The sequence below is a fragment of the Pelophylax lessonae genome, assembly GCF_965119305.1.
Source record: "Pelophylax lessonae genome assembly, chromosome: 13".
NCBI classification, from domain to species: domain Eukaryota; kingdom Metazoa; phylum Chordata; class Amphibia; order Anura; family Ranidae; genus Pelophylax; species Pelophylax lessonae.
Window position 1 is genome coordinate 176,582,319 of NC_138780.1, and position 19,255 is coordinate 176,601,573.

Genomic DNA, 19,255 nt, shown 5'->3' on the forward strand with positions numbered 1-19,255 from the left:
GGTCAATCTCTTGCACCCAGATGCTCTCACAAAGCTATCGCCAGAGGAGAGAACACAAAGATACCCTGTATGAAGAACATGTAGTGCAGAACACACAAATAGTCAGGACCCCCTCTGCAAAAAAAAAAAAAAACAAGTTCTGCTTCAAAATTATATTAAAGGCTTTCTTGGTCCCTCCCTCCTGCCGAGTGCCCCCAGAGAAAGCATCTTGCAAAGGGGGCACCCAAGCAGGCTTGTTCACGGGCCACAGCTCTGCGTGCCCATTCCCACACAGAACCAAGGCTCGGCCCGACCCCCCTCCCCCCTCATTGGCTGTGATCGACAGCAGTGGGAGCCAATGGTTCCTGCTGCTGTCTCAGCCAATGAGGAGAGAGAGCCAAGGCCCCTGTTCACATCACTGTAGGAAAATCAGATTTAAGGTTCACACGAACGACCCGATCAGATCCACCTGTCAGTTTTTTTAGGCGGACCTGATTGGATCCTCCATGCATCCCTATGGGGCAGCGGATGTCAGCGGTGACATGTCCGCTGCCATCCGCACCCAATCCTGTCCGTGAAATCCAGACCGATGGAAACCCTATTTTCCATCCGTCCAGCGGATCAGATCAGATGGGATCGGATGAGAACGGACAGACGGTCTGTTCTCATCCGATTCCCCCATAGAGAGCGGTGGGGGGCTCTGACACCTCCCTCTCCGCACACAGCGCGGAAACAGAGCTGTCATCCGCCTGCTCCTCAGCGGGGATCGGCAGATTGATCCCCCACTGAGCAGAGAACGGACCGCAGCAGACCGTGTGAATGGAGCCTAAGGTAAGTATTTGGGGGAAGGGGGGGGGTTGCTGCACAGAGGAGGTTTTTTTATCTTCGTGCATAGAATGCGCCTTTACAAGCTGTTGCTTTTTTATTTTTACACGAATGACAGGGTAGCTTTAAATGTACACTATAGTCTAGTTTTTCAGGGTAGATTATGGAAGTTTTGAATATAGCCATTCCTGGCAGACAAAGTATATTCAAAATTCATTCATTGAAATAAAGCACTTGGCTGATTTTCCAAATCATTAGGTCTGCTTCAAATTTGCAGAGATGTGTCCCTGTCTTGCCCCAGATTTAAAACCATCTGTATAGGCTTCCAGGATATAATACCAACTTCTAAGAATTTTCTTAGCAGGATATTTCCTAACAGTTTTCATCTTCCCGCTCTAGAATCCCAGAGACCTGAAGGACAGATGTCCCCCACATGGGAATCATGAAAGTCTTTAAGCTTTTCTGACAGGCCTGCTTTCATTTCTAGTAAACTCAATGGGAAAGACGACAAATCTGTTCCCCGTCTACATGTGGGGACGTGATTCAAACATTTCACAATCACACACAGTGCATCCGGAAAGTATTCACATCGCTTTTTGTGTTACAGCCTTATTCCAAAATGGATTAAATTCATTATTTTCCTCAAAATTAAACAAACAACCCCCCATAATGACAACGTGAAAGAAATTTGTTTGAAATCTTTAAAATTAAAAAAGAAAAGAAATCACATGTACATAAGTATTCACAGCCTTTGCCATGACGCTCAAAATGGAGCTCAGATGCATCCTGTTTCTACTGATCATCCTTTAGATGTTTCTACAACTTAATTGGAGTCCACCTGTGGTAATATCAGTTTATTGAAAAGACACACACCTGTCTATATAAAGTCCCACAGTTAGCAGTGCATGTCAGAGCACAAACCAAGCCATGAAGTATAAGGAATTGTCTAGACCTCTGAGATAGGATTGTATCAAGGCGCAGATCTGGGGGAAGCACACAGAAAAATTTCTGCATCACTGTGGCCTCCATTATCTGTAAATGGAAGCGGCTGCCTGGCCAAACTAAGCGATCGGGGGAGAAGAGCCTAAGTCAGGGAGGTGACCAAGAACCCGATCCTCACTCTGACAGAGTTTCTCTATGGAAAGAGGAGAACCTTCCAGAAGAACAACCATCTCTGCAGCACTCCACCAATCAGGCCTGTATGGTAGAGTGGCCAGACAGAAGCCACTCCTCAGTAAAAGGCATATGACCGCCCGCCTGGAGTTTGCCTAAAGGCACCTAAAGGACTCGTGGCAAGCGTCCTGGCTGGAGGAAACCAGGCACAGTTTATCACCTGGGAAATACCATGCCTACAGTGAAGCATGGTGGTGGCAGCATCATGCTGTGGGGATGTTTTTCAGTACTAGGAACTGGGAGACTAGTCAGGATCGAGGGAAAGATGAATGCAGCAATGTACAGAGACATCCTTGATGAAAACCTGCTTCAGAGCGCTCTGGACCTCAGACTGGGTGGAAGGTTCATCTTCCAACAGGACATTGACCCTAACCACACAGCCAAGATAACAAAGGAGTGGCTACGGGACAACTCTGTGAGTAGCCCAGCCAGAGCCCAGACTTGAACCCAATTGAACATCTCTGGAGAGATCTGAAAATGGCTGTGCAACGATGCTCCCCATCTAACCTGACACTCGAGAGGGCAAAGAAGAATGGGAGAAACTGTGCAAAAATAGATGTGCCAAGCTTGTAGCATCATACTCAAAAAGACTTGGCTGTAAATGATGCTAAAGGGCCTTCAACAAAGTATGGAGCAAAGGCTGTGAATACTTATGTATTCACTGGCCTGCACAGTCTCCTCACCTAAACCTGATAATTCATCCCAAAGATCAGGTTTAGATGAGGACTCTGTGCAGGCCAGTCAAGTTCCTCCACCCCAAACTCGCTCATCCATGTCTTTATGGACCTTTCTTTGTGTACTGGTGTGCAGTCATGTTGGAACAGGAAGAGGCCATCCCCAAACTGTTCCCACAAAGTTGGGAGCATGAAATTGTCCAAAATGTCTTGGTATGCTGACGCCTTAAGAGTTCCCTTTACTGAAACTAAGGGGCCAAGCGCAACCCCTGAAAAACAACCCCACACCATAATCCCCCCTCCACCAAATGATTTTGACAACTGCACAAAGCAAGAAGCATAAAGACATGGATGAGCGTGTTTGGGGTGGAGGAACTTGAATGGCTTGTCCTGACCTCAACCTGATAGAACACCTTTGGGATGAATTGGAGCAGAGACTGCGAGCCAGACCTTCTCATCCAACATCAATGCCTAACCTCACAAATGCACTTCTGGAAGAATGGTCAAAAAACTCCCATAGACACACTCCTAAACCTTGTGGACAGCATTCCCAGAAGAGTTGAAGCTGTTATAGCTGCAAAGGGGGGGCCAACTCAATATTGAACCCTACGGACTAAGACTGGGATGCCATTAAAGTTTATGTGCGTGTGAAGGCGGGCGTCCCAATACTTTTGGCAAAATAGTGTATATATTTTTAGGTATAATTGTATTATATTCAACTTGTTAATATCAAGAATTTAAAGAAATATGAATTTATTATTGATTATTGCAAGAAAAATGCATTCCTTTCAATTCTTTGTCTTCACACTGGTCCGTTGCGCTTCCATTGTGGAGTTCGCCTCGGTTCATACTAGATGCAGTAAACACCCATGCAATATCATTCTGGTGCGGACAAAAATGGGTCCTGCATGAGTTTGGCGCGAACGCCGTGCACTTTGAGCCATAAAAATCCATGGCTCAAAATCACACCCCAGAGACACCATATGTAATTATGTACCATATTTAATTTGCACAGGAATGTGTTGAGATTCCTGTGCGAATTACATGGGGTGTCCCGCACCGCATCAGTGTAAACCCAGACTCAAGAATCTTGCTTGCTGCACTTTTGGTCAAAAACACATCATGTTACTTTTTTTATGCAGTTTTTTAACCACTTGCCGACCACCGCAAGTACATATACTGCAGCGGTCAGCCCCGGCCAGGCAAAGTGACGTATGGGTACGTCACTAGCCTGTCACTGGCTTGTGAGCCAATAGCGGGCGAGCGCCCGCCCCGGCTCGTTCCCTATCAAGTCAGTGCGTGTGTCACTCGCGATCGTTTGCCGGGAAGGGAGAAAGGCAGGCGGCTAATGTAAACAAAGCCGCCTGTCATTCTCCCCTGTGTAAAAATGGAGATCAGACGGTTCTACTATGTAGGACCGTTGATCTCTGTTTTTACACTAGTAGCCACAGCCAATCACAGTTAGAAACACGCCCCTAGGACACACTTAACCCCTCCCTCTCCAATAAAGTTAACCCCTTCCCTGCCAGTGTCATTTTTACAGTAACAGTGCATATGTATAGCACTGATTACTGCAGTAATGTCACTGGTAACCCCAAAAGTGTAAAAAATGTCAGTCAAGGGTCCGATCTGTCCGCCGCAATGTCGCAGTCCCGCAAAAAAAATCGCAGATCGCCGCCATTACTCGTTAAAAAAAAAAAAAAATGACAAAAATCTTTCCCTTCGTTAGTAAACGCGATAACTTTTGTGCAAACCAATCAAAATACGCTTTTTTGCGTTTTTTTTTTTTAATCAAACATATGTAGCATAAAACAAATTGGCCGAAAATGTTAAAAAAAATTAGATTTTTACATTTTTTTGGGGAATTTCATATAAAAAAAAATGTGAAAAATATTGTTATTTTTGCAAAATTGACACTCTTTTTTTGTTTATAGCGCATGATCAAAAAATCGCACAGGTGATCAAATACCACCAAAAGAAAGCTCTGTTTGTGGGAAAAAAAGGACGTCAAATTTGTTTAGGTACAGCGTAGCACGACCGCGCAATTGTCCGTTAGTCACGCAGTAAAAAATCGCAAAAAACCCCCTGGTCAGGAAGGGAGTAAAATCTTCCGGGGCTTAAGTGGTTAATCACATGACCTATGAAAAACAAACCCTAAGCTCAGCAAAACTGTGGTAAAATTGGGGCAAAATCGCTGCATTTTCAGCATATTTTGTTTTTCTGTATCAGCGATCTGCCAAAAACACAATTTTTTCTATTAAAATAACAAACACATTCTACTTACCTCCTCTGTGCAGCACAGATCCTCCTCTTCTCGGGTCCCTGGCTGGAGCCCCTGGCCCCTCCCTCCCTGTTGAGCGCCCCCACAGCTAGTAGCTTGCTATGGGGGCACCCGAGCCGAGCTGCAGCTCTGTGTATCCATTCAGACACAGAGCTGCCATTTGGCCCTGACCCCCTCTCTCTCCTGATTGGCTAATTGAGTTTGATTGACATCAGCAGGAGCCAATGGTGCTGCTGCTGTGTCTAAGCTCAGGAGAGAGTGTCCCGGATGGCCGAGGAACTCGTGAACATCTCTGGAAAGAGAGGGGGCTCAGGTAAAAATTAGGGGGGCTGCTGCGCGCACAAGGCTTTTTCTCTTAATGCATAGAATGCATTAAGAGAAAAAGCCTTCTGACTTTACAACCACTTTATTGTTATTTTGTATTGCTATAGCATGTCTGTTATGGTCATCCTTTATATTTTGTCAATGAAGGTTTAGAGCAGCGCGGTTTATTTTTGAAATTACGAAAATACACTTACCTGCCTGTTTGTAATCCTCTACAGCAGTGGTCCTCAACTCTGGTCCTCAGGGCCCACTAACAGGCCAGATTTTAAGTATTACCTTGGGGAGATGCAGACTAGAGTACTGCAATCACTGAGCAGCAAATGATATCACCTGGGATGTATTTCAGTTATCTTGCAAATTTGGCGTGTTAGTGGGCCCTGTAGGCCAGGATTGAGGACCACTGCTCTACAGCAGGGATTCCCGAACTACGGTCCTCCAGGTGTTGCAGAACTACACATCCCACGAGGCATTGTAAAACTCTGACATTCACAGACATGACTGGGCATGATAGGAATTGTAGTTCCTGAACAATTGGAGGGTTGTAGTTCGGGAATCCCTGGTCTACAGAATGTTCAGTGATCTTCAGCCCCGGTTCACATTAGTGCGATGACGGACATCGCATGTGATTCGGAGCGCACTGCTCTGAAAATCAAATGCGATGTCTGTGCGATTCAAATTCAGCCATACAGTCTGTATCTGTAAATTCGGACACAACATGCACAGGACCCTTTTTTGGGTCCGCAGCAGAATCGGATCATATGGTGGTTCACACCTATGTGATCTGATTCATGTCAGAACTGACAGTTTGCACTGCGTAATGCGTACTGATCTGGGGGTGTCATTAGCTTTGTATTGACACATCCAGCAATTCGCATATGGCAGTGTGAACTGCTTGCGATTTGAATGTGATGCGTGGAACCCGCAGTGGATTCACAGGGTTCCCGCATCGCATATGTGTGAACCGGCACTTACTGCTCAGCTTTCATTTCAGTACAGTACCTGTACGCTGGGGTGACTGCACTGCTATGCAAATATAGGAGTGACCTCATCCTGTGCCACCTGGCACTGGGAAGAAATGGGGGGATGATACCGGAGGGGGGGCTTTGTGGGTGTTGGAATAGAAGTATTTTTGACTGTAGTTAATAAATTGTGGAAACACATCTTTGACGTGCTGGCAACTTTTTTCCTTACGACTAATTTTACGCACTGCACCACCATCCATTGCAGTCACTATGAGCACCCCTTAAAATCACATCTGGTCTAGCATTATCAGAACTGTTCAGCTCCATATAAGACATTCAAGTATTACAGGGGTGACTGAATATTTCAACCACCACAGGGAGGGATCTTTACTATTGGCTCAAACACCACAATGGCCCGCAGCAGCTTGAACTGCATGGATTTCTGGGACATGTAGTCCCTGCATGACCACTGCTCTCTGCCCACCACCAAACCACAGGAAGGAAATGAATGGGATTGGAGTGGTCACATGACCTCTAGATTTCTTTCCTAAAAAAAAAAAAAATTTTTTTTATCTAGAAATTGGGATAAATAGTGTTCAGGGGTAGGGAAGGGAGGGGACTTGGGAAAACAATTACTTTGATGCTTGGAGTTCCTCTTTAAGTCGTAACTTTCTGGTGGGTGACTAAAAGTTGACGTTTCTCCCACCAGACATTACAACACATGGACTGTGCCTCTTGAGTTAAAGTATTTTTCTTACAAATTTTGTATCCCTTTCTCCTTAAAGCAACTTTCTGAAGCTCAGGAGAGGCTGAGAAGTCAAACGAAGGAACTCAAGGATGCTCACCAGCAGAGGAAGTTTGCCCTTCAAGAGTTTTCGGAGCTCAATGAAAAGATGGCCGACCTGCGCTCTCAGAAGCAAAAGCTGTCCCGGCAGCTGCGCGACAAAGAGGAAGAACTGGAAGTCGTCATGCAAAAACTGGACTCCATGCGTCAGGAAATGCGCAAGTCTGAAAAGGCCAGAAAAGAGGTGATCTTTAATTTCTTGGTCATTTTTCACTTGAATGGGCTGCCTTATGCGCAACTAATGTGCCAAAGCAGCTCATGCACCTTTTTGGCATAGAGCGTTGCATGCTTTATTTTTTTTTTCATTGCATGTTTTAGAACATTTTTAGTATGTATATCGAACAACAAAACACAAATCCGCTAACCGTGTTTGGGGTGCCATCAAAAATAAATTGTTCACGAAGTGCATTGCGCGTTTTGCTGCACTTTTAGTACGATTCTGCATGGCTCAGATTTGAAAAGGGCCTTAAAGCCCAATTCCAGGTTGGTTCTCTGCCTTCCCTTGAAGCACACTCTGCACCCTTTGTAATTTTATACATAGCTTTTTTTTTTTTGTATAGGTGTCCGATCAGGTCACATGATGTCATGAATACTGTAGAGAGCTGCACCACTCTCTGCAGCATTCTCTTGTCAGCCAATGATAGCTTAACAATGCCCCCCAAGGGGTGGACCCTTGACAATCAGAGATTATAGGAAGGAAGTTGAATGACAGTAGGGGTGTCATTCAACCCTGATAGGGTGAGTTTTGCAGTGAGAGCGGTTTTCTTTGTTTATTGTTTATAGGCAAATAGTTTTAATATTTTTTTTTCTTTAGGCTGTAGTTGGGTACAGCATATGTGCAAAATTTGAAACCATATATAATATTTTATAAGATCCACGTTCAAATTAACAGCACAAGGTAACGTTTTTTTTGTTTTTTAACTTTTGATTGCTGCTGTGGTGTTCGTAGTAATCTTTACATTAAGCCTTTAGCACCATTTTAATATTACATTTGCCTTTATTTACTTTCTGTGATTATCTTTTTGGTGTCAGCTGGAAATTCAGCTGGAAGATGCCACAGCTGAGGCCTCCAAGGAGCGCAAATTACGAGAGCACAGTGACAATTATTCCAAACAGCTGGAAAGTGATCTGGAAGCTCTTAAGGTAAGATAAGTCAATTACCACCTCTTATTTTTTGCATACAGTGCAAGTACTCAGACCTTTTTAACTTTTTTTCTTTTTTTAATTTTGTTATGTTGCTGCCTGATACAGTTGCTTAAACTCATTTTCTCACTCTACACTCGGTACCCCATAGTGACAAAGTGAAAACAGAATTTTAGAAATGTCTGTGAATTTATTAAAAAGAAAAAACTGAAATATCACATGTTTTTAAAGTGGAGTTCCACCCAGTGAACGTTTTTTTAAATAAAAATACCCCCGGGACAGTCAGGGCTAGTACATTCCACAATGGCTAGCCTCTGATCTGTCCCGGGTTGCACTTACCTGCAAGAAGAAATACTTACCTTGAAAATGTATTCTCCAGCGCTGCCATCTCAGGTGTGGGCAGCTTGAAGCCAGCGCGATCCTCTTCTGTGTCCTCTTCCGTCTTCTTCGGTCCCACGATGCACTGCATCGGTCCCGCCGTCACTTCCGGGGCCGCAGCGTCATCCCTGCACAGCTTCTGGGCATGCCCAGAAGCTGTTTTGCAAGGTATGACGCGCCTACACCGGAACTGACGTCGGGGCCGGTGCAGGCGCATTGATTCCTGGGAGCGATGACGTTCAGCTCCCAGGAATCATTGCAAAGCGGAAGTGACGAATCGCCGTGGCCGCCGAGGGGAGGAAGAAGATAGTAAGGTAAGTATATTTTCTCTACGAGGTAAGTAAAAAAAATGCGATTATCCATTTGTTTTTCAGGTGACCCGGAGCGAGAAGATGGAGGTAAGTATAAATTTAAGGTGGAACTCCACTTTAAGTATTCAGACCCTTTACCCAGTTCTTTGTTGAAGCATCTTCGGCAGTAATTACAGCCTCAAGTCTTTCTGGGTATGACGCGACAAGCTTTGTACACCTGGATTTGAGGATTTTCTGCCCATCCTTGTAAATACTGAGAGGCTGGATAGGGGGCGTCAGTGCACAGCCATTTTTTAAGTCTCTCCAGATATGTTCAAAAGGGTTTAAGTCAGGGCTCTGGCTGGGCCACTCTAGGACATTTACAGAGTTTTCCCTAAGTCACTCCTGTGTTATCTGTGCTGTGTGTTTAGGATCGTTGCCACTACTAAACCCATAACAATAAAAATAGTCTGTGTTTGCAGTAAAGCATGCTCGTTATGCTCACTGTGGAACCTAAGGGGTAATCCTCTGCATTGTGTAAAAAGGCTGTTTGATCCAATCCATCTCCTGATAAGACAGAGCTTTTGGAGTCACTCTGCACATACTCAGTTTAAAGTGTATTACTAGAGTGTTTTTTTTTCTTCTTGGGATGGTGCATGTGATCAGCACAGGGCCAATCAGCACTATCCAGAGGGTCAGGGTTAATGCCGCCTCATAGGACAGTCAGAGTAGATTTAAAACTCCCCTCTAACCAGTGCTTGGCCGGACACTGATATAAGTCACAAGACTGCTATATACTGCTGATGAGAAAAGGTATTTAGCAGTTTATATTTACAAAAATAATTGCATTTCGATTATCTGTGTACTGTGGGAGATCAGATATAGTGAATAGTAACACTTTAAGTACATATTTCACAGCGGGTTTTTCTTTTTAATACATTTAGACATTTCTGTTTTCACTGTGCTATTATGGGGTACGGAGTGTAGATTATAAAACAGGAAAAGAATCTGCGCTATGTCATGCAAAAAGAACGAAAAGGTAAGCAGCTACTTAACCAACTATGATACCAGCTGTAAATGATCAAAAAAAATAAGAAGCGGCTCTAAATCCTAATAGTGCAATCATGAATAATTATATGGTAAATATTGTGGCATTAAAACAACTAAACATGCAGTGAATAAATTATGAGCAAAATATATCTTTGACAAAAATCAATCATATGAAAGTGATATAATGAAAGAAGTGCAAAATCCAGTGTTAGGTGAACAAAAAAAGTCCTTTCAAAGAAAAAGTAATTTCTCTATCGCTCATTGACAGACGTAGTCTTCTTGATTCTCAAGAGCTGGGTTATGTTGTCTCCGCAGGAGTAGGACTAGGCAGTAAGACAAAACGTTCTGGCTCCACCTTAGGGGCAGTCCCTGAGGGTATATCCTCCCTCTCTCTGCTACAGGGAATCAGTTTTTTTCTGTCTAGTCAGGAGTAAGGACCTAAGTTCCTTGCTGGGATCTTTTGGTCCTGGCAAGACTTTTTTTCTTAAGAAAAAGACATCTTCAGAAACCTCCCTTTGAAGATATTAGGGAGATTCCTCTACCCACGTTGTCCCAGAAGGTGGCCTTCTTGGTGGCTATTACTTCTGCACGCAGGGTGTCAGAACTGGCCGCATTATCTTGTCGTTCACCATATCTGGTGGTTCATAGAGATAAGGTGGTTCTTCGTCCGAATCCATCCTTCCTACCAAAAGTGGTTTCAGAATTTCATCTGAATGAAGAAATTGTGTTACCTTCCCTGTGTCCTAAGCCCAGTCATCCGCGAGAGTTTGCTTTACACTCCTTGGATGTGGTCCGGGCGATCAGGGTATACTTGAAAACGACAGACTCGTTTCGCAAGACGGATTCACTTTTTGTGATCCCAGATGGACCCAAAAAGGGGTTGCCTGCATCTGCCGCGACCATTTCCAGATGGATCAGACAGACGGTAGTACAGGCTTATTCTATTAAGGGTCGGGAGCCCCCGTTCCCTGTTAAGGCGCACTCCACTCGGGCACTTAGTGCGTCATGGGCCTTTCGCCATCAGGCGTCAGTGGTCCAGGTGTGCAAGGCGGCTACCTGGTCGTCGGTGCATACCTTTACTAAACATTATAAAGTTGATGTAATGGCATCGTCTGATGCCTCGTTTGGCCGCAAGGTTTTGCAGGCCGCAATTTGAGGAGACCAGTGGTCTACCTCGAGGGTTTTTTCCGTTGGAAAATTTTTCTTTAGTCTCATTCTTTGTTTATAATGAGCCTTTAAAACTTCTAGTTTGGCACCGGTTGGGCCTTCTAGATTGGATTTGATTTTGTCAATCCCACCCCTCATTTGTGGCACTGCTTCTGGATGTCCCAGCTCTTGAGAATCAAGAAGACTACGTCTGTCAATGAGCGATAGAGAAAAATGGATTTTTGTAAGATCTTACCGTAAAATCCTTTTCTCTTAAGCTCATTGACAGACGTAGTACCCGCCCCTCTATCATTGAGTTGGGTTGGGTTAAATTCTCTGTACTGCTTTAAAACAGAACTGATTCCCTGTAGCAGAGAGAGGGAGGATATACCCTCAGGGACTGCCCCTAAGGTGGAGCCAGAACGTTTTGTCTTTCTGCCTAGTCCTACTCCTGCGGAGACAACATAACCCAGCTCTTGAGAATCAAGAAGACTACGTCTGTCAATGAGCTTAAGAGAAAAGGATTTTACGGTAAGATCTTACAAAAATCCATTTTTTCAATATTAAACGAGTGTCCATAAAGTGAAAAAAAAGTTTAAGTAATGTTGATTGATGAAATCCACCACCAAGCAACAACACTTGGCAGACGCCTCTTACCAGATAGTATAGACCATAAATTATAATGGTCATAAAAGCACAAAATAACCCGGCATCCGAGATAGGCGGTGGCTGCTCAGCAGCAGCTCCAAGTGGATCGGGAATAAATAAAATGAACAAACATAGTGAAGCCTACTAACATTTAAGTCCTTTTATTTAAAATATATAAAAAGTACCTTCGATGAGTTGTAAACAGGCACAAACGAGTAAATAAACCAGCAGACTGGCAGCTCTTGAGAAAGGAATGCTGTGAGTGATGGCTAAGCTAAGTGTAATGTCTTCAGTATCCCAGCGCATTTCGTCATCGGTGAAGTCTTCCCAGGCGCAGGCTGAACGTCCGATTCCCAGTATCTGCTGGATTTTTACTCGTTTGTGCCTGTTTGAGGTACTTTTTATATATTTTAAATAAAAGGACTTAAATGTTTGCAGGCTTCACTATGCTTGTTCATTTTTTTTATTTTATGCCCGATCCATTTGGAGCTGTGCTGAGCAGCCACCGCCTATCTCGGATGCCGGGTTATTTTGTGGTTTTTATATGACCATTATAATTTATGGTCTATGCTATCTGGTAAGAGGCATATGCTAAGTGTTGGTGCTGCTTGGTGGATTTTGCCAGTCAATGTTACTTAAACACTTTTTTGCACTTTATGGACTCTCTTGTTAAATATTGAAAATTACTTTTTCATTGAAAGCACTTTATATTCACCTAACACTGGATTTTACACTTCTTTCATTATATCACTTTCATATGATTGCTTTTTTTTTCAAAGATATATTTTGCTCATAATTTATTCACTGCATGTTTAGTTGTTTTCATGCCACATTATTTATCATATGATTATTCATGATTGCACTATTAGGATTGAACGCTGCGTCTTTTTACGGAGCGTAGATTAAGGAGAAAAAAAATAATTGAAACAACTTTAGTATCAGGCTGCAGCATAACACATTTGAAAAAAGTGAAGGGGGTCTGAATACTTTAAGAATGTACTGTAAATGCATACTGTTTTGGGCCATTATCTATTTTTAAAGCAGTAAACCCAAAAACAAAAATTGAATATATTGCAGATTACTAATCCATAAATGTGATGGCATTGCTTTTTCTTTTTTTTTTTTTTTTTTTTTTTTAAACAGACTGGGGGCGTGCTGACTTTCATGCACCTCTTACAATCCTTCAACCTCATTTTGTGTTTTGCTTTTTCTTTTTTAGTCGTCTTTTTTTTTTTTTTTTATTCAGCTGGTGATCTGGCCAGTAACAAATGTCTGTCTTAAGGCCCGCACACACTTGACGGAAATCGGACGAAATATCCTCCGATTTTTCTCTCTTGCTCAGCGTTCATAACTGTTTTTAGTTGACAGTGCATAAATGTTCACTAAATTTCTCGTCCGATTTATTTATTTTTTGGGGCATTTGTTCCTAGGCTTCCGGGTTGTCAGCAACTTCAGATCATGCGCGGTTTTTCGTATCTGATTTTTCATGGAAGTACTGCATACACATTAAACGAAAATTGGTTGTGTGGGGACGGACGATAAAAATTTTGGTGCTTGTCCCTGCGTTTTTTTTTTTTCGTTGAAATGTCGGCATCGGCTGCTGAAAGTTGTGTACACACTAGCCGAAAATCGTACGATTTTACCTCGGACAGGAATTTTCGGCAGATTTTCTACTAGTGTGTACCCCACTTTAGGGTGTCTCCAGTCTTGAAGGAGGAGCGATGTAGGCACTCTTGGACAGCAGCATTGTCAAATTTCGGGAGAAGGTAGAATTAGATAGACTTGACTAACAAATTAAAGCCCTGCCAGTGTTAAATGGTTTGACTCGCACCACTGCCACTGTTGTTGGTCAGCTTGGTGTGTTGGGGGAAAAAAAAAAAAAAAACACTGGCCAGAATAAAGTGATACTAAACATGTTATACTTGCTGTGTGCAGCGGTTTTGCACAGAGCAGCCCAGATTCTCCTCTTCTGTGTGTCTTAGCCAATCAGGAGGCAGAGTCCCGGACAGCTGAGTCTCTCGTGCAACATCGCTGCATCGAGATGGGGCTCAGGTAAGCATTAGGAGGGGCTGAGGGGAGGCTGCTGCACACAGAAGGTTTTTTATCTTCATGCATAGAATGCTTGAAGATAAAAAACCTTTTGCCTTTAGAATCACTTTTACAGTTGAAAATAACTAACGCAGACACCACATCTATGACATGTTAAGCTGTGATATATGATTTTGGACTGCAACCGCTGATCAGTGTATTCTGGCAGCAGAGAGTTTCCGCTCTCAGAATAAAATGTCTTCGTAAGGAGGATTCCACTATCCACCTTGCTTGTGCGGATGGAGTAATCTGTGTTTTTTCGTTTTTTTTTTTTTTTTTCTTCCTAAACAGCCCACTGGCTGATCGGAAAAAAATGAGTAATCTATGGCAAGCTTAACACTTGGGAGGGTTTCTAGATGGGGGAGGGGGTTAAAGCGGTGTTCCAGCATGGGAAAAAAAAAAAAAATTAAATGTCAGCAGCTACAAATACTGTAGCTGCTCACTTTTAATATATAGACACTTACCTGTCCAGGGTTCCCACAATGTCAGCACCCCAGCCGATTTTCGGATCTGCTGCCACCGCTGCTATTCGTTGTAAGGGAAACCGGCAGTGAATCCTTTCAGCTTCACAGCTGGTTCCCTTTTGCACATGTGTGAAGCCCACCAGGCTTCATAATTGGCCCATCCGGGGAAGGAGGAGGTGACTGAACAGAGGTACCGGTTCCCCCCTCCTCCCTGAAGGGGGCCAAATGTGGCACCGGAGGGGGGGGGGGGGATTAGTTCCACTTTTGGGTTGAACTCTGCTTTAATTTAAAGATAACTGTACAAAAAAGAAATGCATCTCATAAAGGAATGCAATCCTTCATAGCTGAGGGAAATGCACATTTGGTTGTAGATTTCATGATAATCAACTGAGGGAAAGATAAGCTCTGAAAATTTTCTGTTCACAGCGGTTGCACATGTAAAGTCAGCCATAGATGGATCGAAATTCAGTCGGTTTAGCGGGGAATAGCTGATGTTTGATCCATCCATGGGCCGTCTGGTAGTAGAGAAGTCGATCTCTCGATCGACTTTTGTACAATGTGTCAGGTTTATTTTCTTCCCGATTGGTGCTACCAGATATAGCCAGCAACACTGATCATTGTATTCTGACAGCGAGGAACTCTCTCCACTGTTGGAACACAATAGCTTTGCGGGAGGGATTCTCCCATCAACGCAGAGTTTTTTTTTAGTTAATCCGGCTGATTGAACGGGGGAAAATAAAATGCATGATCTATGGACTGCCTAACTTCTCCTTTGGTGTGTAGATGAGCACAAGCTATGCTTGATCTCTTTGAATGTACTGCTTAGCTATAAAGTAATTGTGTTATACTGGTCCACTTATCTCTGTGCAAGACTGTAGTCAGATCTCTGGTGACTTAGTCCACCACACTAAAGCCCCACACATGGGCCGAATGTCGGGAAACAGCCGGTTAAAAAAAAAAAAAAGAAAAGCAAAACAGCCAACATCTGGCCCGTGTGTATGCCCCCCTGTCTGATGTCCGATGACCATGCCAATGGCGGGGAGCGCTGATCAGTGTTCAGGCCGGGGGAGGGGGGAGGCTGTCCCTATCAGAACACAACAGCTTAGCAGAGGAGGTCGCTATACTACCTTTGCAGTTAGTACAGCAGCTCCGACTGGAGCTGTGTGTTCCAGGTTTAAGCTGTCAACTGAAAAATCAATTGTGGGCGGACTGACCTTTGAACTTGTATTTTTTCCAGCTGAAAGGTGGTCGAACCTTTGGAGTCACCTCTGAGCAACAACAGGAGCTCTCCAAGGTAAAAACCGAGCTGGAGAAGAAGATCCTGTATTACGAAGAGGAGTTACTGCGAAGAGAGACCACTCACTCCCTGGAAATAAAGAATGTGAAGAAGGGGATACATGACTTTGAGAGCCAGCAGCTCGCCCTACAGAAGGAGATCCTCATGTTAAAGGACAAACTGGAAAAAGCCAAGCGGGAGAGGTGGGAGTTGCCACTGTGCATCAAGGTTATCTGCTAATGACTCATTTTAGTCTGCTTGGATTTAGTCTACCATCAGTTAATTCCTTACAGTGCACCTGTCCATGCTAGCTACTGCGAGTATGTATGGTGCCAGTCTATATCACACAGTATGCTTACGAATACCTACTTTATATCACATGCTACCTAATGAACAAGTTCAGGATGTATAAATTGCTCAGCCCTCCTCCCTAGCCAAAAGTAAACCTCATCCCAGGTGGTTTATTCAATAATGTACTAGTATGCATGCATATTAGCACCAGTGGCGGCTGGTGCTCCATGGGCTGACCGGGAAACTGGTCTCATGACCCGCTTCCTGATTGGCTGGGAGGAGAATCAGTGTGATAATAGCAAATGTTCATTCACTATTGTCACACAATTGGGTGGGCTCGGGGCGCAGTGCTCTGCGCCCCAAGCCCACCCTTTTTCCCTTTATTGAAGCCTATTAGAGTCACTGGCTGTAATCACGTGCTTAAAAAAAAAAAAAAAATCCCATTTGAATCCATGCGTCCAGCGCCCTGCATGCAGATTAGGGGGCCGGACGCATGGATAGGGGGGGCGGCGCCCCCAATGGACGGGCCGCCACTGATTAGCACATTATGACAGGCTTACCTGTCAAATTAAGCCATTTAGTGCTAAGCAGTCACCACGCCTGCTGGTCACAAACTTCCATCTTTGCTCGGTCTTCCTTCCAGGTTTGCTCTCTCTGGCCTCTTTAATAGCTGATCCGCAATGATCACTCCTGCACATGTGCACTGGATTCCCATCATCACGACACAGAGCAGTGCCATAAATGCACGTTGGGGTGTTTAGCTCTGTGTACACTACACCTGAGAGGTAGGGGAAGCATTCATGACAAAATACTGATAGGGTCTCTTCTGTAATAAAAACACTCTACTTGTAGACCTGTTTTTAAAAAGATACTGATTTTAACTTGTAAGCCACAAATATCAGTAATCGGCCTGGTCTTGAAGTGGTTAATGGCAATCGTCCTATATATCTTTCATTTCTTTTTGGGATCAAATATCTAATTGCTTAGTAGATAAGAGAGAACCTTTTCCTATGAATCTTGGTTCACGTAGGTAGCTCAAGTTTCTTATATTTGGATGATTATCCAAATGTAGTTTGTGGTTATTCTGTAGAAACAATGACACAACCCAGAGTCAACAATTCAAGTCTTGGAATTCAAGTCTTGACTCGCTTATCCCCCGCTGCTTGTTATTAAACGTTTGTTAACTTAAAGATATACTTTGTGCCGGTTCACGCATATGGGATGCGGGAACCCTGTGACCCGACTGCGGGTTCCCTCATTGCACTTGACTCGTAGGCAGTTCACATTGCCATATGCGAATCACTGGGGGTGTCAATACAAAGTTAACGACACCCCCAGATCCGCATATCGCAGTGCGAACTGTCAATTCGGACATGAATCGGATCACGTAGGTGAGAACACCCATGCGATTTGATTCTTGTGCGGACCAAAAAAAGGGTTCTGTGCGACAATCTGTATGGCTGAATTCGCAACGCACAGACATCGCATGTGATTTGCGGAACAGTGCGCTGTGAATCACAAGGGATGTCTTGACATTGCATATGTGTGAACTGGCACTTAAAGTGATATTAAAGGCAAGTTTTTTCTTAAAAAAACAGCAAGCATGTTACACTTACCTGTTCTGTGTAATGGTTTTGCACAGAGCAGCCCTGATCCTCCTCTTCTCGGGTTCCCCGCCGGCACTCCTGGCCCCTCCCTTCTGCCAAGTGCTCCCAGAGCAAACCGCTTGTGCGGGCACCCGAGCAGAGCCACTGCTCTGCGTGTCCATTCACACACAGAATCGAAGCTCAGCCCCACCCCCTCTCTTCTAATTGGCTCACTGGCTCAGCCAATGAGGAGGAAGATCCCCCGGAGAGACAAGACTGTTGTGAACATCGATGGATTGCGATGGGGTTCAGGTAAGTATTAGGGGGGCTGCTGCACACAAAAGGTTTATTAGCTTCATGCATTGAATGCATGAAGATAAACCTTGAGCCTTTGGAACCACTTTAAAGCGGAACTACACTGCATCTGAGCACCACAAACCAAAAATACTATTGAATTCATTTTTAATATTTGAAGCAAACTCCCCCCTATCCACCCATGTCTCCATGATTTATTTTGCTGAAAAATCACTTTGAAAAATGCCCCCTTAACATTTCTAGCCACGGCCATCTTGAGTAAGGGCAGATGATTCATGTAATATTTATTTCCTGGAATACTTCTGCCCTTAGCTCAGGCATGCAGGCAAGGAGGGTGTGCTTAACTAATAAAACCCCTCCTCTCCTCCTGTTGACTCCTGGGATGTGTGACGATATTTGCCTAAGCCAAAAACCAGGAAGTAACCATAAATAAAAATTAAAAACAAATATGATCTACTTTCCTATCTTTCTACTAATATTAGCAGCATCAGGATTAAAAATAGTGTTGATTAAGAGAGTGAAGTTCCTAAAATAAATAAATAAATAAAGTGGAAGTAAAGTCAAAATCTCACGAACGCTAAACCTACTGTTGGCCACATTGTAAGCCTGATCTCTCTAGCCTGTTTTGCAGCTGCTTCAGTCTGGTCCCATACTGAGCTGTCAGTGGCAGCTTCCGTGTGCAGGAGAGGCAGCCGACAATGGAAGCCCCATAGTAAGTCTATGGGTGACGTCACTTCTCAGGCTTTTGGCAGCCGTTGTCCGTTCTCTACACACAGCATCTGCCCCTGAAGACCAAGCTGATTTTTTTTTCCTTTACAGGGCTAGAAATAATAGGTTTAGAATGTGGCAGAGAGTAGGTTTAGCGTTATGCTTACCTGCTCTGTTCAGTGGTTTTGCACAGAACAGCCCCGATCCTCTTCTTTTTGGGTTCTCCGCTGGTGGTCCTGGCTCCTCCCCCTCCACCGAGTGTCCCCAATAGCAAGCCTCTTCTCTCACAGCGCGTGGCTCGGCCCTGCCCCCTGTTCTCTCCTCATTGGCTTACTGGCTGTGATTGACAGCAGTGGGAGCCAATGAGGAGAGACAGACCTGGGGGAGCTGCTGCATTGCTGCAATGATCTAGCGAAGTATAAGGGGGGCTGGACCCAGGTTTTTTTTTTTTTTACCTTAATGCAGGGGTCTCCAAACTTTCTAAACAATGGGCCAGTTTACTGTCCTTCAGACTATTGAGGGGCAAGACTGTGACCATTAGGAGTATAAATGATCCTGGTGTCAGTGGGAGAATAGTGGCCCATCCTTGGTGTCAGTGGGAGAATAATGGCCCATCCTTGGTGTCAGTGGAAGAATAGTGGCTCATCCTTGTTGCCAGTGGGAGGAATAATGCACCATCCTTGTTGCCAGTGGGAAGAATAGCCCCCATCCTTGGTGTCAGTGGGAGCAATTGCACCCCATCCTTGGGGTCAGTGGAAGCAATTGCACCCCATCTTTGGTGTCAGTTAGAAGAATAGCGCCCACATACTT

At 44.2% G+C, this 19,255-nt stretch overlaps 1 protein-coding gene across 4 annotated transcripts in view; it reads left to right on the forward strand.

Annotated features, from left to right (window-relative positions):
- The window catches only part of CDC42BPB (CDC42 binding protein kinase beta), a 264,686-nt gene that overhangs the window by 147,413 nt on the left and 98,018 nt on the right, over positions 1 to 19,255 (forward strand). For all 4 annotated transcript variants that reach the window (XM_082242642.1, XM_082242643.1, XM_082242644.1 and 1 more), the window contains exons 13-15: positions 7,004 to 7,246; positions 8,095 to 8,205; positions 15,507 to 15,748. In XM_082242642.1, the coding sequence (XP_082098768.1) occupies positions 7,004 to 7,246; positions 8,095 to 8,205; positions 15,507 to 15,748 (596 nt within the window). The remainder of the gene's footprint in view (positions 1 to 7,003; positions 7,247 to 8,094; positions 8,206 to 15,506; positions 15,749 to 19,255) is intronic.